General features: G+C 36.5%; 1 protein-coding gene and 1 long non-coding RNA gene across 2 annotated transcripts in view; one reads left to right on the plus strand and one right to left on the minus strand.

The window, feature by feature from the left end:
- Positions 1–24,275, plus strand: part of GPR158 (G protein-coupled receptor 158) — a 420,273-nt gene that overhangs the window by 359,306 nt on the left and 36,692 nt on the right. The window contains exon 6 of the mRNA XM_002750100.6: positions 6,941–7,050. Within this exon, the coding sequence (XP_002750146.3) occupies positions 6,941–7,050 (110 nt within the window). The remainder of the gene's footprint in view (positions 1–6,940; positions 7,051–24,275) is intronic.
- Positions 21,239–24,275, minus strand: part of LOC128932551 (uncharacterized) — an 81,098-nt gene continuing 78,061 nt past the window's right edge. The window contains exon 4 of the long non-coding RNA XR_008482495.2: positions 21,239–21,642. This is a non-coding gene — a long non-coding RNA (uncharacterized LOC128932551). The remainder of the gene's footprint in view (positions 21,643–24,275) is intronic.

A 24,275-nucleotide genomic window follows, 5' to 3' on the forward strand; every position in this document is an offset into this window, starting at 1 on the left:
AAGGAATATTTGTTTTGTAATAATTTTGTTAAAATGTATGTTTATATATAGTTTTTTATTATATTTTAAGTTCTGGGATACATGTGCAGAATGTGGAGGTTTGTTACGTAGGTATATACATGCCATGGTGGTTTGCTGCACCCATCAACCCATCATCTACATTAGGGATTTCTCTTAATGCTATCCCTCCCCTAACCTCCCTACTCCCCAACAGCTCTGGTGTGTGATGTTCCCCTTCCTGTGTTCCTGTGTTCTCATTGTTCAGCTCCCACTTATGCGTGAGAACATGCAGTGTTTGGTTTCCTGTTCCTGTCAGTTTGCTGAGAATGATGGTCTCCAGCTTCATCCATGTCCCTGCAAAGGACATTAACTCATCATTTTTAGGGCTGCATAGTATTCCATTGTGTATATGTGCCACATTTTCTTCATCCAGTCTATCACTGATGGGCATTTGGGTTGGTTCCAAGTCTTCGCTACTGTGAACAGTGCTACAGTAAACATATGTGTGCATTTGTCTTCATAGTAGAATGACTTATAATCCTTTGGGTATATACCCTGTAGTGGGATTGCTGGATCAAATGGGATTTCTGGTTCTAGATCCTTAAGGAATCACCACACTGTCCCCCACAATGGTTGAACTAATTTACACTCCCACCAATGGCATAAAAGCATTCCTATTTCTTTACATCCTCTCCAACATCTGTTGTTTCCTGACTTTTTAATGATCACCATTCTAACTGGCATGAGATGGTATCTCATTGTGGTTTTGATTTGCATTTCTCTAATGACCAGTGATGATGAGCTTTTTTTCATATTTTTTTGGCCACATAAATGTTGTCTTTTGAGAAGTGTCTGTTCATATCCTTTGCCCAGTTTTGATGGGGTGGTTTTTTTTATATATAATGAAACTTTTCAATCTCGTTTTTGGTTTTTTGCTTGTTACAGATTATAGTAACTGCTACAAACCTAGACCCACAGGCAACTTATACTTAGTATTTCCAAAAATGAACTTACTCTCCTTCCTCGCTCACTTCCTCTCTTCTTCCCGCCCTTCCTTCCTGTTTTAACCCATGCCTTCCACATCATGACTGATATCTCCTATTGCCAGTACTATCTTAGGGAATGGCCATACAATCAAGAATTACTTATAATCCCTGCCCTCATGCACCTTATAAACGAGCTAGGAAGATACATTAAACAAATGAATTACAGAAAGAATTGTTTCTAAGTAGAGCTGATGAGCACAACAAAGGAAAGCTCAGCATTCAATGAGAGTAAATAGCATGCAAATAAGATGGGAAACTAACTCAGTCTGAGGGGTGCTTGAGAGTGTCGTGGATGCCCACCTTTGCTGAGACATGCAGGATGAGGCAGGGAATTACTGTTGTCCCTTGTAATTTCTCTTTTAAAAGCACTAGGCATTGTGTCTACTGAGCATAGTGGAGATTAACTTTATGAGTCTCTAGTGGTGTGTCTATATTTGCAAAAAATTTATTCTATTTTATTTTGTTAATTGCATTTTAGGTTTGGGGGTACATGTGAAGAACATGCAGGATTGTTGCATAGGTACACACATGGCAGTATGATTTGCTGCCTTCCTCCCCATCACCTATATCTGGCATTTCTCTCCATGGTATCTGTCCCCAACTCCCTGCCCTCTGCTGTCCCTCCCTCCCTTATTTCTCCCCAACAGATCCCAGTGGGTAATGCTCCCCTCCCTGTGTCCATGTGTTCTCATTGTTCAACACACACCTATGAGTGAGAACATGCGGTGTTTGATTTTCTAAACGTTCTTTTATTCTTTGCATCTTTGAGAAGCCTAATAGTCTTCTCCTTTGTGATTCTCTTTTTAACCCCCGTTAGCTGTGTTCAGCATCCAAAAAGTCAAGGCAATCAGCAGACTTTGAAATGTCTTCCCCAGACTTACGCATCCTTTTCTTTTTGCTGTTTCAAGTACAATCATCCTCCAGGTCACCCAGGCTTAAAATCTTACATTATGTTTGACACTATATTCCCTTTGCCTCAATAAATAGCGGGTTGCCCATTTTTCTTGATTTGGCATTTTCTTTCCTGTATTCCCTATGAATGAATTCTTCCCTCCCACTATATTAGTTACATCTCCTTTGCCTTTTCTCTATAGCTTTATGTTTTCTTCCAACCAAGAAATATTTACCGAGCACTCTCTGTATGCCAGGACACTGCTGGTGCCAATGGAACAGAAGTGATTGAGAAAACCCATGGTTGTCATAGAGCCTGAAATCTAGAGGGAAGACAGGATTAACAAGTAGGAACAGTGTGCTAAACCACAGGGGAGGCATGTTCTTCCTAGAGGAAGGGATGTTTGGGCTGAGGATTGAAGTAGGTGAACAGGAGAAAGCCAGGTACAAGTTCAACAGGGGTTGTGTAAGGAACATGCAGCCAGAAGAGACAGCAAATGCAAGGACTGCAGGGATCAGGTGGGTAGAAGTAATGATATCGCAGAGATCAGTTCCAGTGTGAAGGTCCTTGCTAACCATCTTAAATAATTTTGACCTTTTCCTAAGAGTGTTGAGAGCCACTGAAAGGTTCTAAGCAGGGCAGTGAGGTGTTGAGAAACATCCCATCAGTTGCCATTTGGGAATTGAAATGAGAGACACTGGAATGAGAAGAAGGAAAACGTTTGTTAGGAAAGATGAACTTGGTTATTTTTAGTTCCATCTGGTTCTCTCACCTTCAGCCTCTCCCTTTTCCATAGCCCGACCTGTGCTCTTCCGTGCTGCAGCCGGATGGACTTCCTGGTGCACACACTGCTTATCTCAACTGAGACAATTTTAATGCCAGGTGTACTGCTCCTGGAATAAAAGCTGAATTCTCCACCCTATTGTTCAAAGCTGACAATGATCTGGCTCCATCTCTGTTTTAAAGCTTTCTTTACACAATTCCTCTTGTCTTCCTGGCTGTAACCTTACAGTCCATACTCAGGAACTTTCCCACAACATGCTTTTGTCCTGGGTTCCCTCCATCTTTCTTCTTTGCCTGAATGAACACTTAAGCCTGTTCCCCCTTCCGTTCTTGCTCAGATGTCAGCCCTTCCAGGAAAATTTCATTTGTTTCCACTGCCAGTAATTTCCTTTTCCTCTGAAATCCTCATTATAATGCAATTTACAGGGTGATGACATTCATCATCTCCCCCACACAACAGAGCCGTTAGGAGGCAGGACGGCATCATTGTTCTCACAGTTCTCAGGAACACCAACTCTGGAACCAAACCGCCTGGATTCAGATCCTGGCTCTGACGGCTCCTAGCGTGTAACACTGGGCACATCTCTTAAATGATCTGTACTCTGTTCCTCTTCAGTAAAATCATACTCTTTACTTCCTAAGGTATTGTGAGGATTAAATGAGTAAATGCAGGCAAAAATGCTTAATTTAGTGTCTAGCATATAGTAAGAGATGCCTAAATACTTAAAATCGTATTTATCACTTACTTGTAATATCCACTCTATGAAATTGTAACTTTTTTGAGGACCTAATCCACATCTGATGTTTTTTATGGCTTCCAAATCCTTTACTGCCTCACAATGGGTAAATAAAATATGGAATATGTGAAGTAGGATATTCACAATGATTAGAAAGCCCTAATCAATTTTCAAATAGCTTGTTTTGAGGGTAACATTTTTCTTTTAAAACTGACTAAAATAGATCATTGAGCAAATATTTAATAAGTATAAACTTTGGTTTGTAAAGTACATAAAATACACTGAGGAACAGGCCCTTCTTCAATTTCACATTTAATTCAGAGAGGCACCCACAGAGTTAACTACAGTATAAGATGCAGTAGAAAAAGCATATAGTCTAAAAGTCATAGTAGGAATTCAAAAGGAGGGGTGGCCAGGGTGAGCAGAAAATAACTTGTTAAAACTTCTAGAACAAAGCACAAATAAGTCAACTCTCCTAATGTTAGCCAATACTTACTGAATCCTCACTGTACCCGGCACAGTGTTTGGCTGCTTACCACACACTACCACATTTCAGCCTCAATATATTTCCAAGATGAAGTATTTTGTTGCTACACCCATTTTACAATGAGACAGCTGAGGTATAGCCAGGCAATATTAAATAAATTGTGGAACATCCACAACTAAGAAAAGAGTAGAGCCTGGCCGGGTGCAGTGGCTTATGCCTGTAATTCAGCACTTTGGGAGACCAAGGTGGGCAGATCACGAGGTCAGGAGTTCAAGACGAGCCTGACCAATATGGTGAAACCCCATCTCTACTAAAAATACAAAAATTAGCCAGGTGTAGAGGCACACGCTTGTATTCTTAGCTACATGGGAAGCTGAGGCAGGAGAATCACTTGAACCTGGGAGGCAGAGGTTACAGTGAGTCAAGATCGCACCACTGCACTCCAGTTTGGGTGACAGAGTGAGACTCTGTCTCAAAAAAAAAAAAAAAAAAAAAAAGAGAGAGCGAGAAAGTAGAGCCAGAATTGGAACCCAGGGAGACTGGATTCAAAGCCTGTACTCTCTCCTAGCACCAGCATTGCCTGTGGCATATGCAAACTAAGAGTTCCTGTCTACTATTTGCTGAACTGTTTTTAATAACACATTTAGTTTACTAGAATTTTTATTTTTATTATTTTTTAAACTTATAACTCCACCATGGATACTGAAAAACATTGATTGTTATTTCATGAATTTCTGGCCAACCCAATCTTTCACTTATACTAACAAGTCCTGAACTTCTTTATCTGTAAAATAAAAAGTTTGAAGATATATCAGTAGTTCTCAGACAGCTCAAAAGTATGTTTAAGTAAAAATTATGCAGACTCTATATTACAGTGGTTCACCTTTGCTGATTTATCACCTGGAGAAAGCTTGCTGGATAATGAAAAGTTTTACTGATAGGATTTTGCAGCTCCCAAGCATCCACTCTTCCAGAAGAATTTCTATGGCCATTTCTAGTGGAAATAGTTGAGACTTTACATATTCCAGACTTCAGACCGCTCTATGTGTAGTCTCTGACCTGTCATTCTCTTCCATGAGAAGGAGCACATATGCTCCCTGCATTCCTTATCTTCTGTCAAGGTTTCTCCATTTGCCTTCCCCGCCATGAGTTTTTGCTCCTCCTCTTAGCTTCAAGTCCTGAATAAACAATAACGCTTCCTTTGCTGAACCCTTGATTCCTATTGAACTACTATAGCAAAGGAAATAAGTCTGAAATACATGAACTCAAGCTTGGAATACAAATGTATAGAATTTTAGCTTGTTTTGTAAACAGAGTAAAAGAACAGTTTTGTACTTCTTATTTGTTTATTTATAAATATATTTTTTGAGACAGAGTTTCGCTCTTGTTACCCAGGCTGGAGTGCAATGGAGCAATCTTGGCTCACTGCAACCTCTGCCTCCTGGGTTCAGGCAATTCTCCTGCCTCAGCCTCCCAAGTAGCTGGGACTACAGGCGCGTGCCACCATGCCTAGCTAATTTTTTGTATTTTTAGTAGAGATGGGGTTTCACCACGTTGACCAGGATGGTCTCGATGTCTTAACCTCGTGATCCACCTGCCTCAGCCTCCCAAAGTGCTGGGATTACAGGCATGAGCCACTGTGCCCGGCCCTGTACTTCTTATTTTTATTTTTTTGCTGAATCTAGACATTTTTCTGGGAGATTAAATCCTGAAGGCAAATCTGTCTGTATCTTCACGTAGACTTCGTAAATTGAAAAACTAAGAACAAATTCTGTGTATGCAAAATAATAAAGTTGAATATTTTTACTTGACATCATGAGCATGCAAAACATTATCTCCTGTTCACATCTACTTGTACCTTTCTTTAATTTCTCCTTAACACTTTTGCCCATGTTTTCCCCATTCCTTGAGAACTTAATATCTTTGTGTAGCAGAAATACTTGAGAAGACTTTAGGTAATTCATTCTTGGCACTGCTAGAGGGAGGGGCTATAGTTGTAAAAAAGCCAGAAAATGTCACCTACGCCATGGCCCCCAGCAATATGCACATCTCTGCAGGAAAAACCAAAGTCGTCCTCAGGGTTTTGGCAGTGGGCATATGTTTGTTACGATGACCTCGCTTTCAGCAGAAACAGTTCAGGCCAGCTACTCCAGTGAAGACTGAGAGTCTGTGCCCTTCAGTAGCACTAATCCTTTAACGCCACAAGGTTTCTTAGGCAGGGTCAAAGCAATTCTTATTCTACAGGCACTCACCCACAACCACACAGTAGCATATGAAAAGTAGCAGAGTGTCTTGCCTGTATCTCTTCACTCTCCCCTGGACTCTTTGTGGTCCCACTGAAATTGCAGAGATATTTATCACAGTACCTATGTTACTTGAATGCAATTTCCGATATCCATGTCTCTTTTCTTTTTCTTCCTGGCCTTTGTATCTTATATCAGCAGCTCCTAGCACAGTGCCTGGCTTATGGTAAATACTTAATTAATATTTGTTGAACAAAAACTCCGGAGTGAGAAAGTAATGAATTAGTGAGGTAACTGAGCTGAGTAGTAAATATGGAGTGTTAGATTGTTTGCAAGATGCAGTACATGGCAGTCCCAGGGCTGTTTCAGACAGGGGGAAAGGGATTGCCAGAAGCATGGAGGTGGGAACAAGCTGCTCTGGGAGAGAATGGCAACAGGACTGTTCTCGCTTGCTCGTTTGGACAATAAAGAGAGGTAAGTTTGGACACACACCAAAGACTTAGAGACAGCTGATAGAAACTCCTAAAAGTTATGTTTTAAGAATTTATATTTTATTTAATAAGCAGTAGTGAGACTCTGTATTTATTTGGTCTGGACAATAAATGGTCAAAATAATATTATAAAGAATTATTCAGATTAGTATATGCTTACATCAAAATTCATATGTATGAAACATCAGTTTATGAGAAATTGACTTGGGTCTGTGTATCATCAGTTGATCCTGAAGGTCTCTCTCTGTTTTCATCCCACAGGTTGTTATTTTGTACTTTGAGCCAAGCACATTTCGCTGTATTCTCCTCAGATGGGTCCGTCTTCTCGGTTTTGCTACTGTTTATGGAACTGTCACTCTCAAACTTCACAGGTATTTTATTTGTCTTCATTCTCATGGAAGGATCAAAGTGATTGGCTTAGCACATAATTGTTAGCTGGGCTAATCACCTAAATGGCTCAATTTCAAGAATTTAAATAGCAAGATACTATATATTTTTTACTTTCAAGGTGATGACATCTTTTGGATTCTTTGGGGAAATCTTTAATAGAACTGAATTAGTTTAAAAAGATGCTTCAGTAAAATGTGATATTGGTTATAGAAAGGGTTAGTTCCTATTAAACAATAAGTTTACAATGTGAAACAGTATTTACTAGTTCAGAACAGGAAGGAACACAAAGGTAATACAGCTGAAATAATGATACGTATCCATAGTGACCATAGAATCCCATATACAAACACCCTTATTTGACAAAAACTACTGTCCTCCATTCCGAAGTTCCATGCCCCAAGGTAATCCTGCTGATATTCAATGGGTGAAGTTCAGAAAATAGTGCTTTTGCTTTCCTCCTTAACCAATGTGCTTTGGCAATTGTCAGCCTTGGAAAATGGAGAATGCTTATACTTAGTTCCAAAACCACCCAAATATTGGGGAAGAAAAAAAAGCAGTAAACTATCTATCTACAAAGGCTGGGGATGGCTGGAAATTATTCCAGGCTTTTCCCTGGCCTCTTTTTTCTAAGTTTAAAGAAAGTCTCAATGAAGTGCTGCCAAAGGGCATGGGAGATACACAATAAATTTTTCCTGCAGGGTAAAACTGTAGCCCTATGAAGAAAACCCTTTGCGCTGATCGGCTTTAAAGCTGTTTTGATAACCACAGTAAGCCATTCACAGGTTCATGCTAGTTTGGCCATACATTTTCCTGAATAAAAATCTCCTACTATGGGTCATACAGTGGTTTATCTCAGGTGCCATAATATGTATTATCTCTACCTTTAAATGTCCTCCTTTTCAACCTTTTTTAAAAATGTGATAATTGCACTATCACATAAGAATTTTTATTTTTATTTTTTTCTCTTTTGATACTGAGAATGCTCTAGATTAATTATTCTTTTATCTTTTTTGAAAAAAATGTGAATGTGTTTGACTTTCAAGATTTCCTTCTTATATATGTGGTAAAGTACAAAAGATATTGGATTAAGTTTCAGGAGATCCTATTTAAATCCCAATTTAGCCTCTAACTCTAATAAATCATAGGCTTCTATTTGCTACAAAGGAGAGACTAGACCAGTCTCTAACGTTCTCTGACTCTCACTGTATTCTCTTCACATCCCAGCACACTTCCCTCTGGCATCCTTCTTTCTTCAACTGCATTCCAGGTCTCCATTTCTTATGTGACAGCTGTTTTCAAACGGGTGCTCACTAAAGGAGATGAGAAATCAGTGACAACCCATGTGGACAATAAGCCTTCTGGAAATCCTGAAAGAATAGATGCCCTGTTGGGACTTGAAGATGAACTCTGTCCCTGATGGTCTAGCACTTAGTGTCTAGCGGGTCCTCTATTATGACACTTATGGTGGCTTATAGTTTTCTTATTTAATTGTCGCCTTCACTTTCATTTACCTTCTCCTTTGAAGTAAGAATTATAGCATTATTAAATCCACAGCACTCAGCACAAATGACTGACCCATGGGACATTTTAATATATATTAGTAGATGAATTAATGAATGAACAATGTCAGATGCAGCCCTGGAAGCTGCTTCCCGTCATTCTTTCCACACATAACCCATGGATAGTCCCCTGACTTACTGTGCTCTTCCTCAACATGTCTCCCAGCGTCTGGAACACATAACGCTGTGGTCTGTGAGAGGATGTTTAGGGGGACGTGAACCCAGTGTACAGTAGCACTGAATCATTTAATGAGAAAATTACTTCCATTCAGCTTCTCCTTCAATCCTTCTGATTATTTTCAGGAGAAAGATTAGTTGAGAACTAGTCAGTCTTCAACACTTGCTGAACAGTTGCTAATCTGCGTTTGCATTGAAGAGCAGAGCAGGCTTCAGTTTTCAGAGCTTTTCACTGCAATGCTATAAGATTCATTATCTTTGTTTCATTGTATTTATTTTTATAGGTACTTTCTATTTTTGGAAAGTGTTATCTATCACTAGATACTGATAAGGTAGTGATATAAAACTTCCTTTAAATATTTTAAAACAATAAAATGTAAAGTGATTTAAAGAAATTATTAGCTGATGCACAGATACAACAGAAATCTTGACATTAGTATGCAAATGGTTGGATTTGGGAAACTGTGTTACAACATTATCTCTTGTTTATTTTAAAAACAAAGTTAAACAATTTTCCGTCTGGCTTTGTATCTCTAGAAGTCATTGCAGTGAAGAGTTTCTCTACCAAAGGCTTAAATTGAAACTATTTCTAATGTAATGAGCTGATTCATTCTTATCCTCTGTGAACCATATGGCTTTACTATTATATTCTGTTTTTTTCTATGTTGCTTAAATTTAACTGTTACCAACCTTGTTTACATCTATAAACTGAAAAATCAGCATCCCATAGAAATGTGAACAACCTGAAGGAAGGACCAGCTGAACCAGCTTTGCGCTCCCCAGATTTAGTGCTGTATTTTTCCCATATTATGTATTGAGATATTTGTTGAATGAGTAAACGGGTGGATGATTCTCATGAATGGAGCTGCAAAGGGTGGTTTTGGCTGGTGTCTCCTAGAGTCAAGAAACACGTGACCCCGAGAAAGGGACTTCTAAGCTTTTGTCTTAGAAGAGGAAAGGAGAGGAAAGACCTAAATAGAGAGGAAAGACCTAAATCCTGACAATTCCAAATTGGAACTTCAATTCTGCCATTTCTTATTTAAACAACAAAGAATAACATCTGAGAATTCGTTTTCTCATCTGTAAGATGGTTTAAAGTGTAATAACTTTAAGATGGTAAAGTTATAGGGACTAAGTATAATTTGAATGTATGTAAGTATGTCAAGTAGGGTTTTTTGGTCGCAAACAAAATGGATTATGGCATTTGGCACAGAACCAAATGGATTTGGTTATTGGTTTCGTTGCACATAAATGAATTATGGCTAAATTAAGCAAAAAGGGGATTCATTAGAAGAATAGGGAGAACGCCACACATTGAAGGGAAAGCTAAAGAACCAGGCTTTGGAAGGAGCTGATCAAGAGTAGCTTGAGGGATCAAAGTAGCCCAAGCTAAGGGACAAAGCCCTTTGAATCCCAGAGCTCCATTTTTATAGGAATTCCACTTTCCATTTCAAGGTTTAAAAAAAAATTAAAAGTAAACCATACCTCTCTAGGCAAAAATTCTAAGGAAATTATGAGTACTGATTTATGAAATGACTGTTTATAGTCCCTTGAGGATAATATAGGAAAGAAATGTCTGAGTTTTCATTTTATTTCAGCCATTTTCCTTCTGGCTTACTGGAATTATTAGATACTTCTTTCTCTATCACCTGGATCTCTCACTAATTGATTGCAGTATTTATAGAATTCCTGTAGCATGGAAAACTTGAAACAAACATGAAGGAGGAACAGGATCACACTCTGTCACCAAAAATGAAAATAAATATAATTTTATAATATTTATATTATCAAATAATAGAAATAAATATTTTCATTTAATAAATGGCATTAGTCTGGGATGAGAAAATAAAGGCTTTTTTCACTTATACCAAATATTCCACTGTTTTCTATGGTGGTCTCTCTCCACATTTGAGAATCATATGGCCAAAGACTACCATGATAATCTAAAGGAAAATTATAAAAGGGTCCCTTGTTTATTAACAGAGAAACACAGTTGCATCAAGTTGGGATTGGGATTTAAGTGGCCTGTCCCTTTAGAAAGGCGCATTTTGTTTTTTATCACTGGCATTGTTTAGAATCAGCAGCATATGGTGATTATAAAAAGACCAAAGTTTTTTTGTTTGGTTGGTTTATTTTTTGAGATGGAGTTTTGCTCTTGTTGCGCAGGCTGGAGTGCAATGGCACGATCTCAGCTCACTGCAACCTCTGCCTCCCAGGTTCATGCAATTCTCCTGCCTCAGCCTCCCAAGTAGCTGGGATTACAGACACCCACCAACATGCCTGGCTCATTTTTTGTATTTTTAGTAGAGATGGGGGATTTCACTATGTTGGCCTGGCTGGTCTCGAACTCCTGACCTCAGGTGATCCACCCATCATGACCAGCTTTTAGTTGTCTTCGTTATTGCCCTAAATTCTCCACAGACATTTGAGAGAACATCCCCTTGTTGCCTGCACCCAAGGCAGACCACTCACATAGCCCCACCTCACTGGCAAGCCATTCATGTGATATCTTTTATTTGAAGCTGCAACTGTTTGAAAGACAGGGAAGGAGGGAGGGAAGGGAGGGAGAGAGGGAGGAAGGAAGAGAGGCAAAGAGAGAAAGCAAGAAAGAAAGAGGGGGGAGGGAGGGAGGAAAGGAGAGAGGCAGAGAGAAAGAGGGAGGAGGAAGGAGGGAGGGAATGAAAGGAAGAAAGGCAGGGAGGGAGAGGGAAGGAGGAAGGGAGGGAGGGAGGGAGGGAGGGAAAGGTACAGCTTTTAGCTAGGTCAGTATGGCTCATAAGGGAAAGAGGAGCTGAAGTAGGCTCTTTTTGTAAATAAACACGATGAGTGTTTATTTACAAAAAAGGAACTTCCTTCAGGAACCTTGGATGTGTTTGACTTAGTACATAGTAATGTGGGGCAGATCCAAAAGAACATCTAGCACTCCCATGAAATGTGGGTTCAGAGAACCCCTGCTAAGCAATTTTCTTTTACAGAAACTTGAGAAGGCAGTAACTCTATGCTCAGAAAAGCCAGGTATATTTTCAAGAGGCAGAGTGAGTAAATGTCTTGAAATGAAAGGGGGTGAAAAGAGATTTAAGAACTTAATGTTAAAAGAACATTTTCCTATTTCCTATAACAAGGTGTCTGAAGACTTTGACTTTTTCTTTCTCTAAGTCTAATCAAGAAGAAAACAAAAGACTTTTTTTTTGTACTATGTTTCGAATGAATTTTTAAGCAAGCTGTGAAAATCTTTCTTCTGGCTCTGGCCTGGGATTTGTCATTTCATGCATTATTCAGTACTCTCTGCTCTGAGTAGAATCCTTAGCTGTTTTCTCCACTGTGCTCATTAGTACCAGATATTTACAGTTTTGGGGAAGGTTTCCATTTAATATGTTTCAGTTTGTTTTCTAGTAAATTTTGAAGTGACTGGAAAATATTACATTATTTTATGTATTCTTATAAGGATTCATAAATGCAGCTTAACTTGTGACACCACTGGGTGACAACAGAGAGTTTAAGATGGTATCTTAGGAAAATGCCTGAAGTGCAGCTATTCGACTTGGTTGGTTGAGTGTAGACTCATCTGCCTCGGCAGACCACAGAACAAAGTGTTATTTAGCCCTCGTTTATGAAGGCCGACATATGGCATTCCGAAGATTCTTTTAATAAAAGTTTTCTTCTGCTGACCCTGCCCAGTACACAGGTGGATGGTGTTTGAGGTCCTAGGTCGTGATGCCAAGGGTTTGAACATGAAGCAATTTCAAAATGGTTTTAGCCAGTTTCCCACCTCAGCCAAAATAATATACCAACAAAGCATCCTTTGAACACATAGCTGTGAACATTGTATTTTGACTAGAAAATGGATCCCGGTAATGATATGGATTTCAGGCCCTCCTTTCTGCTGAACTCATGGGGGTTTCTGTCTTTACTGGCTGCCTACTCTGGAATATAGAGTACTTCAAGTGGAGAATTACTCATAGTGACATTTCTTAACAACAACGGGATTCACCAGAAAAAGGGGACTCATTCTTAAGCTTCTGAGGAAGGTCTCTTTCCCAGTCAATGAGTGTACTATTTGGACAGGAAGCTGAGCAAGTCAGAAAGCCAAAGAAAGTCCATTAGCCACAGAGGAAGGTTGGAAATATCCAAGCCTTACCTTATACATCCATGCTTCACATATGCCAGTAGAACAGCCAAACATCTTACAGAAAATTAACATGCTCCAGATGAATGCTTAGAGGATTAAGGATCAAAATGATCTTTCAGAACTAACTCTCATACTAGCATTTAAAAATGTTTAAAAAAATAGTTTTGTAAGTGGCTTGACTTTCTCTTTTCCTGTTCATTAACTCTAAGCTTTTTGCAATGAAGATTTCAAGTTTCCTTAGAGATATTTTTATCATTTTAAATTGTACTTAACAAAACAGGAAAGATCAAAAGTCCTTTGGCTCTTAACAAAAAGAAATTTTCTTCATAATATTATTAATCAAGGAAGCATTAGTGTGGAATGCACCAAAAAGACCCATGCTGCTGCCTAAGCCCATTTGTATGCACTCCTGATTTACAGCTAAATCTCAGAAACTGTGTAGGAACAGGCCTTAGTTTTGGAAACCCTACATAGGTGTCATTCCCATCATTCCTATGCTTGGAAGCATAGAAGGGAGGCCCTTGAAACCTGAGGAATAAGCAGGCGGTGACCTCTTACCTCTTCCTGCATTTATCTTCTCTTGGTTGGCATACTGATAGTCTGTCTGGAGCTACCTGGTCTGAGTCCCCTGGAATCTTGCACATAGTTCCCCCCAAAACCATGAAAACAAAAACGAAACTTCCTAAGCTCCAAAGAGTCACTCTTTAATTGTACAATCTCTAACTGGCTAGACGATGAGATTGATGCCTCTGCTCATTCTTCCCCACCCTGCCGCCTCCAGTGACTTCTGATCCTACTGTCCTGTCTGGCATGCAGGGCCCTCAGCTCTAAATGGGCTACTAATGCTGTTAACTAGGTTGGTATATACATGTCACTTTCACAAACAAATCAGGGGTTTCTGACTTGAGTAACTCCATTTACAGATTAATACGTTTGGTCTACTCAAAGAAGTAAAAGATTTAGGAAATATAGGCATATTCACAAGACATTTTTTATTAACTAGAGATCTATATTCATATAAAATCTTTAACATCAATGAGTAACTTCTGAATAAAAATTGAAGCAAAATCATTTTAATTGCCCTTCCTTTCAGAACATGTTAACTATTGGATATGAATAAAATAAGAATGTAGTTCACTCAGAACAAGGAAACTTAAAGCTTTACTTATTTTGTCCATCTGCAGATGTCCTACTTGCTTTGTTGTATGACACATGACTTTGAAATACACTTTAATTAACTATGCTCAAAGCTTTTCAATCTGGAGCTTCTCTTTTTAAAAAATATTTATATACATGTTCTAATTTCTAATTACAGCATTACTATTTTATGTCTAGATTTCCGAAAAAAGGCCTGGTTAAAATGTGTAGTTTAAGAGCTATGTGCCATATCTGAAACACAAGATTTTTTGTTGCCTGGGTTGTTATGGTTTCAACTTGTTATATGGGTGTGCACATGTGAGTGTGTGTTCTAACCAACTTTATAATTATAAATAAAAACCCATCTGGTAATTCAGAATTAGTACTTAGCAGACTATAGCTGATAAACATTTTATTATCCTAATATTATTTGTTAGCTCTATGTTCAAATGTTGCATACCCTCAAATGGAAATATTTGTCTTCTTATGTGATGTAGGTAAGAGAATGAGTGGGAAATTACTTCATTCATGCAGCAAAAAGGGGAGGGGGCAGGTTTCTCTAAAGGTCAAGGTGAGACTCTCTGCTTCTGCAAGCTGTTCACTGCCATCACCTGCTTGCTATTGCGCCTGCCTGCTGTCATCTGGGCCCAGAGTCAGGGTCTTGGTTTGTTTTGGACAGCTACACCTATGATTTCTGTCACGTGCCAGAGGCCCACCTGGCTTCTGCTTACTCTGCTGCCCCCACCCAGCATTTGCACATGTTCAGTCCAAAACAACTGAGTTGTGTTTTTATTTCCACTCTGTTCAAAATGATTTCAAACTTGATTTATCTTTGACTCACAGGATAGTTAGAAGTGTTATTTTTATTTTCCAAATATTAGGGGAATTTCCTAAGAACTTTTTGTTATTGATTTACAATTTCATTCCATTGTCATAAGAGTACATACCTTGCATAAATTAAATCCTCTTAAATATACTGAGATTTGTTTGAAGACCAGAATGTGATCTATCTTGGTAAGTGTTTCATGGGCATTTGAGAAGAAAGTGTTTTCTTCTCTTAGGGAGTTGTTTGATGCTGTTCAAATCTTCTGAAATCCCTACTCATTAGCTCTCTACTTGTTCCACCAGTTATTGAGAGAGGGGTTGGAAATTTATTTCTGATTTGTCTGTTTTCCTCACTGTTCTTTCAGTTTTTGTCTCAGGGATTTAGAAGTTTCATTCTGAGATGCATAAACATTTAGAGTTGTTATGTCCTTTTCATGAATCGAACCTTTTCTTATGAAATGAGCTTCATTATCCCTTGTCATATTCTCTGCTCTGAAATCTATTTTGTCTGGTGCTAATATAGCCACTCTAGTTTTCTTTTGATTGGTGTTAGCATGGTATGTTTTTTTCCATTATTTTCCTTTTGACCTATTTTTATCTTTAAAGTGCATTTCTTGTAGGAAGCATATAGTTGGGCCTTGCTTTTTTAATCTAATCTGATAATCTCTGCATTTTAATTAATATATTTAGACAATTTGCTTTTAAATATGACTATTCATAAGCTTGTGTTAGTATCACCTCTGTTTCTTCTAATGTGTCATTGGCTCATCTAGCCTCTGGTCACTCAGATGTTTCTCACCTAGCATTTGTATATGTCCAGTCCAAAAGACCTGGGTTTTACTTACAAAGAATGTGATACTAGAAGCACAACTATTCTAGATATTCCTAGAAAGACACAAACCACTGAAAATAACTCATGAGCAAATGGAAAAGCTTAACAGATCCAAAACAAGTAAAGACAATTAGTAATCAAAAAATTTAGACACACAGATACACACACACACACACACACACACACACACACACACACACGAGAGAGAGAGAAAACGCCCAGGAGGGATAGCTTCACTGATGAAGTATATTAAAGATTTAACATCAGTTCTTCACAAATCGTTTTGAAAAATAGAAGATGAGGTAGCACTTCCCAACTCATTAGAAGAGGCCACTATTAGTTTGATAATGAAACCAAACAAATATATCACAAGAAAACGAAACTACAAACCAATGGCTCTTATGAATATAGGCACACAAATCTCAAAAACAACTAGCAAACAGAATCCAGCAACCTCTAATAAAGAGATTGTACATCCTGAGTAAGCGCAATTTAGCTCAGAAATGCAAAAGTGATTCAACATACAAAATCAGTCAGTGCACCAGAGCATATTAACATAATAAAGAAAAAATGCCACATAATCATCTCAACAGTTGCAGAAAAAGCATTTGACAAAAATACACGTTCTCATGATTGAAATACTCAACAAACCAGGAATGTAAGGGAGATTTCTCAACTTGATAAAAGCTGTCTAAAAAAAAATCCTACAGCTGATATCATGCTTAATGATTTTAAGGCTTCCCCTATAAAATCAAGAACAAAATAAAGATGGCAGCTCTTGCTACTTGTAGTCAACACTGCCCTGGAAATTCTCACCTGAGCAATTTGGCCTCAAAAGGAAATATCAAGTACATACATGGAAAAGAGAAATAAAGCTATCCTGTTTTCAGATGACATAACTTCTGTGAAGAAAATCCTAAGAAATCTGCCAATACAGTATTAGAACTAATAGATGAGTTTAGCAATATCATAGAAGATGAGATCCATATGCAAAAATCAGTTTTATTTATGCACACTAGTAATAAACAAATTAAGATCAATTTACAATAGTATAATATATGTAGGAATAAATTTAACAACAGAACTGCAGAGAAGGTGCACTGAAAATTACAAAATGTTTCTGAAAGAAATTAAAGAAGATATGGATAAATGAAAGACACCCCTGTTAATGACTTGGAAGATATGTATTGTTAAGATTGCAATACTCCCCAAATTAATTTAATCTAATTCCTATCAAAATCTCAGCTGCCTTTTTTGAAGAAATTGACAAGCTAATCTTAAAATTCATGTAAAAATGTAAAAGGCTCTGAGAAGCCAAAACAATCTTGAAAAGGGAGAACAAAGTTGGAGGATGCAGCACTGTCATCAAGAGAGTGTGGTACTGTCCTAAGAAGAGACATAAAGATCGATGGAATAGGATTAAAAGTCAAGAGCTAAACCCATGCATTTCCAGTCAGTTGATACTTGATAATGATGCCTTGACAATTCAATAGAGAAAAAGTAGTTATTTTCCAGTGATGATGTTGGAAGAATTGGATATCCACATGAAGGTACAGCCAGATATCCCTAGATAAAAGAATGAAACTGTACCTCTCTGCCTTATACAATCTACTACAAAGATTAATTTCAAATGGACTAAGGGCCTGATGTAGGAGCTAAAACCATACAGCTGTTAGTATGAAGGAATCTTAGATATAAATATTTATAACCTTGAAGCGATACCAAAAGCACAAGTAACAAGGGAAAAAATAAACAAATTGGACTTCAAAATTGAAAATTCTGTGCATCAAAGGACAATATCAAGAGAGTTGGGAAGGAGAAAAAAAGTTAAAACCCACTAAGTGGAATAAAATATTTGTAAATAATATATCTAATAAGGGTCAAGTATCTAGAATATATAAAGCATTTTTATAACACAATAAGCAATAACCCAAAATAACCCAATTTTGCTAGGAAAAATTAGCCCTAAATACATATTTGTTGAATAGATAGCCAAATGATAGAAATTAACAAAATAACAGTCCCTGTTAGTGTGTTTTACTGTGGGTTAAGGTTATGGTTAAGGTGAATGCAATGGTAAATAGGTTTTTTTTTAATATTATTTTTAACACTTCTTTTATATTGGACTAACACCTAAAGTACATAAAGATATTAATGTGCAAATATTCTTTGAGAATTAAGTAGGTATTTTGTTTTTGTAAATGATCACACCACTTAAATGAGAAGCTCACATTTGCAAAGAATTTTGTTATAATTTTGTGGTTTCCTGTGTTCTGATACCATTCTTTGTCTGTAATAGTATGCTAAAGAGGCTGAAAAAGTAGAGCAATTAGGTCTTATAAAATTAGATGGAAACTTCCTTGGAAAGAGAAACGTTTTTGGTGTCAGTCATTTCTACCACATTTCAATCTGGACAATCTTGATTACAGAGAAAACAGATTCAAAAAGCTTTCCTTTGTGATATCTCTAAGAAATCCTTATGTGTGTGATTAATGTTTTTCAAGAGAAAAGGATTTTTTAGACCACAAAAACTAAATCTTGAATTAAGAGTAACAGCAGATCTAGATTTAAATATTAGCATTAGGATGGTGTTATAATAGATATTTTCTCTCTACAAAACTATGCAATTTTGTGATACAATTAGTGATGCTTTCCTTTTGAGACTGTAGTAAAATTGCTCATTTAAGTAATTATGCTATTAGGCAACCATCTGTAATAAATTTGTCTTTATAGTCTATCTGAAATCCTGTTCTTGAATACCAAAAAGTTATATTAAATAGTAAAACATTACATTTAAAAAAGCAACTAGTCCTGGAATGAAAATTTAATTTAAAATTATTTCTGCTGATTAATCAGTGCTAAATAATTGAGATATAAAAACAGAATGTATTCTAATAGGTACTTGGCAGAACTTGGTCCTAGAATTCGTATTTACTCTTGATATAAGGAAATAAATAAGCATGTAATTCCCAAACAGAATAATCTGGTTTCTTCTTGATCTTCAGAATAATTGACCATCTGGTTATTGTTTGAAATATCCTTCTGTAGTAAGCTGGGAGTTGGGGAAGCAATGGGGAGGGAGCAATAGTATCTATATTTAAATCTATTTCTCTGTAAGCTTTTATGCTATACTTTTCAAAACTAAACATTTTTAGAGCCCAGTTACCCAATTGCCATCAATGTTGTTTATTTACAATATTATTACAATTGAAAAGGCTTCAAAAGAGTGGTTTAGGGAACAGGTGTTTATGCTGAGTTGCATTAAGATCTGATTTGAGTTCAGTCAGCATTGTTGGCCTATATTTGAAGGAATCAACCAGGATGTGTAATCAAATTTCCTCAGTCTTGTCTTACAGATCTAAGATTGTACAGTGAACTCTGATGAATAAGGAAGGGTGCACATAAGTTTAAAATAGTCATATTACAGGTAATAAATTACGGCAGAGCCCAGGTTTTAAGCCTGCTGAATCTCACATATGGGAGAGGATGAACAAGCAGATGGCTGAGGATACCCTGGGGCTACAAGAGACTGGGTCTGCAATGTTCAGGAGGGTGCAGAAGGATTTTTTTTTTTTTTTTTTTTGGTAAGAGAAAGAACCATTGTATATTTTGTATTGAGGTAAAATTCACATAACAAAATTGAACATTCATAGTATTCTAATTTTTTTATTTGCATAAAATCAGTAGTAATACCCCCACTTTCATTCCTGACTCTAATAATGAGTATTTTTTTCTTGGTCAGTCTAACTAAAGGTTTGTTCATTTTCTTTATCTTCTGGAAGAACCAACTTAGATTTTTTTTTAATTGTCTCTGCTGTTTTTCTACTTTATATTTCAATTATTTTCACTCTAATATTTATTATTTTCTCCCTTCAGCTTGTTTTGGGTTAAATTTGCTCTTCAATTTTTAGTTCCTTAAAGAAAAAAGATATGGTTATTGACTCAATGTATTTCTTTTTTCATATAAACATTTGCAGTTATAAATTTACCCCAATCACTGCGTTTCCTGCAATTCATAAATTTTGATATGTTTTCATTTTCATTTATCTCAACTTACCTTCTGTTTTCCCTTTGGTTCCTCCTTAATCTATTTGTTGTTTGGGTATTTTGTTTGGTGTTCACTTATTTGTGAATTTTCCAGTGTTTCTTCTGTTACTGATTTCTAACTCAGTTCACTGTGATCAGAGAAGATACTTTGTATGATTTAAATGTTCTAAAATTTATTGAGACTGGTTTTGTGGTCTAACATATAGTCTGTTCTGCGGAATGTTCCATGTGCACTTGACAAGCGTATGTACTCTGCTACTGTTGAGATAAATACCCTATATTTGTCTGTAAGGTATAGTTGGTTTATAATGTTCAGGTCCTTCGTTTCCTTATTGTTTGTATGTCTAGATATTCAATCCATTATTGAGAACAGGGCCTTGAAGTCTCCAATTTAGATTATTATTGAACTATCTTTTTCTCTCATTGAGTCTGTTACTATTTGCTTCACATACTATGGGTATCTGATGTTTAATACATATATGTTCGTAATTGTTCATCTTGGTGAATTGACACTTTATATAATGGCATTTTGTCTCCTTCAACAAATTTTATCTTACAGTATATTTTATCTGATATTAATATTACTACCCTAGGTCTTCTTTGATTATTATTTACATAGAATATCTTTTGGTACCTATTTGTTTCATTAGATCTAAGGTAACTCTTAGAGACAACATATAATTGGATCATCTTTTAAAAAAACCTTTTCCACCATTTTTACCTTTTAGTTTACATTTAATGTAATTACTCACAAGGAAGGACTTGTTCTATTTTGTGATTTGTTTTTATATATTTTATATCTATTTTGTTTCTCAGTTCCTCCACTGCTGCCTGCTTTGTGGTAAATCAATAGTTTCTAGTGTGTCATTTTGATTCCTTTCTTGTTTCTTTTACTGTATATGTTTCAGTTATTTTCTTAGTTGTTGCCCTGGAGATTACAGTTAATTCCCTAAATTTATAACACTTTAGTTCAAATTAATACCAACTTTGTTTCAGTTGTATATAAAAACTTTGCTCCTATAAACCTTTATGCCCTCTTGTGTGTTTTTATTGTTGCAAATTGTGGATTCATTAACACAGATTTATATTTATTGTTTTATGCATCTGTTTTATAAATTGTTTAGGAAAAAGGAATTATAAATCTAAAATTCATTAATACCAACTTTTGTATTTATCATTGTACTTACTTTTTCTTTACATGCATTTGAGTTATGGTCTATTGTCCTTTTATTTCAGCCTAAAGAATTCCCATTATTTCATATAGGGCAATTCTTCTGGTGATAAACTCTCTCCGTTTTTGCTTATCTTGGACTGTTTTAGTTTCTTTTTCGATTTTAGAGAGTTTTTTTCTATATAGATTTCTTGGTTGCCAGAGTTCTCTTCCCTTCCCTCCGCTCTCCCTCAAATATATCATTCAATTTCCCCCCCCCCCCCAACCGGCCCCAGCCACCCCTGTGGCCTCTGATAAGGAATTAAGTTTTAATCTTACTGAGGATCTCTTGTACATAATGAGTTGGTTTTCTCTTAATGCTTTCAATATTTTCTTTACTTTAAATAGTTTGATTATACTGTATCTTAGTGTGAGTCTCCTTAAGTTTATCCTACTTTATCCTTGAGCTTCTTGGATGTATAGATTCATGTCTGTCATCAAATTTGGAAAGTTTTAGCTATTATTTCTTTAAATATCTGATTCTTTCTCTTTCTCCTGTCTTTCAGACATTCCCATTATGTATATGTTGGTTTGAAACAGGTCTTTTAGGCTCTGTTCATTTTTCTGCTTCTCAGTTGGCCTTATCTTCAAGTTCACTGATTTGTTCTTCAGCCTGGCCAGACACCTCCAGTTGTTGAACCACTTTAGTGAATTTTTCTGAAATGAGAAATTTTATTACACTTTATCAGAATTCCTATTTGATCTCTTTTTATTATTTATCTGTTTATTCATATTCTGTATTTAGTGAGACATTATTTTAGTTGACTTTAGTTCTATAGTGTCTTTTAGCTCTTTGAGGATAAGACAGTTCATTTAAAGACTTTGTCTCTGATGTTCTATAGCACTGCAGGAGGAGTATGGTTAACAATAATATACAGTTTTAAATAGCTAGGAGGAGGATACTAAATGTTGATAACATAAAGACATTATAAATGTTTGAGGTGGTGGATATGCTAATCACCCTGATCTGATCACTACATATTGTATGCATCATAACATCACTGTGTACCCCATAAGTAAATACAATTACGTGTCAAAAATTTTAAAGTATCAGAATTTGCAAAAAAATTTTAATAAACTTTATCTCATAAAGTTAATGCCTGGATGTCTTCAGGTATTGTTTCTATTAGTGTTTTTTTTCATCCATATGGACCCTATAAACTTATTTCTTTGCATGCCTCATATTTTTTTTAGAAGCTGAATATTTTGAATATTATGGTAAATCCAAAAGTCAGATTTTCCATCCTTTCCAGGCTGGTTTGTTGAGTGACTTCTCTGAACTAATTTTGTAGTCTGCATTCTTTGTTTTCTGAGGCCACTGAAGTCTCTTTTCTGTTGATTTAGTAGTCAGGTGATAATTTGTCAACAGAGATTTTCATACAGATTATCAAAAATACTTTTAAAAAATCTTACATTGTTTGCAGATGAACTGCATGTTTGTGTGTTGAGTATGTCTTCGACACACATAAGCCTATATTTCCTGCTTGTGCAGAGCCTGAGGTCAGCAGGAGAAGAGAGCTTGGGCCCTTCTCAGGCCTTTTCTGAGGATGTTCTTTCTGGCTTCTAGTCCCAAAAATATATTGGTACTTTTCAATGCTCATATTTCCCAAATCATCTCATTTCCCATTCTTTCTTCCTAGTCTTTTTGATTCATCTATTGTTTGTCTTAACCATTATTTTTTGCTCCACATAGCACTGACTAATCCATTTGCCTTTAAATGTTTTAGATAAATGACCCCCAGGTAGCTTTGTCAGCCCCAGGAAAATTACCAGTTGTGTAAAACAAAAGCAAGCCCGTTGAGCCAGTCTTTCGGGATCCACCAGCCAGGTCAAAATAAACAACAGTTCTTTAAAAATAAGGTCTATTGTGCTTCTATAGTACTAGGTACCTGTACTGAGCATGCAGATGCCTTCAAGGCCACCACTGAGCTGAGGAATATGAGACGGGTCAAAAGGAAGTTAAAATGCTGCTCTTTTACTAAGATTCAGCTGTTTTTTTTTTTTTTGTTGTTGTTGTTGTTAAGTATTCCTCTCATTTCTGTAAGCCCTAGTTAGTTTCTAGAATTCCAAAAAGTTGACTCTAACAGTTTTTGGTTTGTTGATTGTTTTTATGGACTGGCGGACTTTTGGAGTTCCCTATTCCATCATTTTTGATGACATTGTATTTAAATTGCCTATTCATTTATATTTACTAACTTATATTAAACATGAAAACAGGTAGATAACTGTCATTTTCATCACTGAACCTCTGGTATTTAGCAAAATACTGACACATAACAGAAGCTAATGTTTACTCTCACATCCTAATTTGTTATCAAAATTTTTCCAAATTCCATTTTACCCTCCTCCTTCCAGTTTCTGGGATTCTATATCAACAGTAAAACTTTTTCTTGCTGGTCGTAACCATCAGAAAGACATGTTTAACCAATTGGTCAATTAAATCTTGCCTCCATGTGCTAGATTTTGTGGGGGGCTTAGAAAATAATAACATCTCCCAACTTCAGAAAGATTTACAGGGGTACAGGAAATACCAACTGAGTAATAGTGATAATTGGAGAAAATTTTGTGGCCTGGGATTATCAGACAAAAATGTAAATCAGATGAGGTTCCTGAGAAGAATCTACAAGGATAAGTGGGATTTGAATCATTTTAGATAGATTAAATGGCATTCAAAGGTACAAGCATCTAGATTAGAGAGAAAGGAGCATATCAGAAAGTAGAGATGGGGCATGTTTGGAAAGACATATTCCTGTTGTGCTTTTTAAAGATGATATGGCTCTGAACCAGCTGCTAGATAGTTCTATTTTGGTAAAATATTGTAACTGAAAAAAGTACTCACATAAGCGTAAGAAGATAGGAGTTCTGGGGTGATTCTGCTACTCACTGACTGTTTTGCTTTAGGTAAATGACTCCCCTCACTGGGCCTCAGAATTGTCTTTTTTTTTTTTTTGTAAAAGCTTACAGTCTTTAAAATATCTACTATAAGGAATAAATGCTGGGAAATAAACAGCAAATAGCACCTTGATGAATTATGTTAATTATCTTTTCATTTATCTCATCAAGTCCATCTTTACTCCAATTTGGCAAAGGTTATAGCAAAATATGACATTTATCATGTGAGTAGCTCATAAAATGGGAGTGGCTATACTTCTGAATTGCTTTCACATCACCTTCAAGGCATATGATATTTAAATATCCTGGGTTTGCTCTCTACGAGGTTATCAGCTGATGGTTCCAATTTTACAACTGGAAAAATGAAAACCTTGTCCTTGTAAGTAGTCCTAATAGAA

This window comes from Callithrix jacchus, chromosome 7, assembly GCF_049354715.1.
Source record: "Callithrix jacchus isolate 240 chromosome 7, calJac240_pri, whole genome shotgun sequence".
NCBI lineage: Eukaryota > Metazoa > Chordata > Mammalia > Primates > Cebidae > Callithrix > Callithrix jacchus.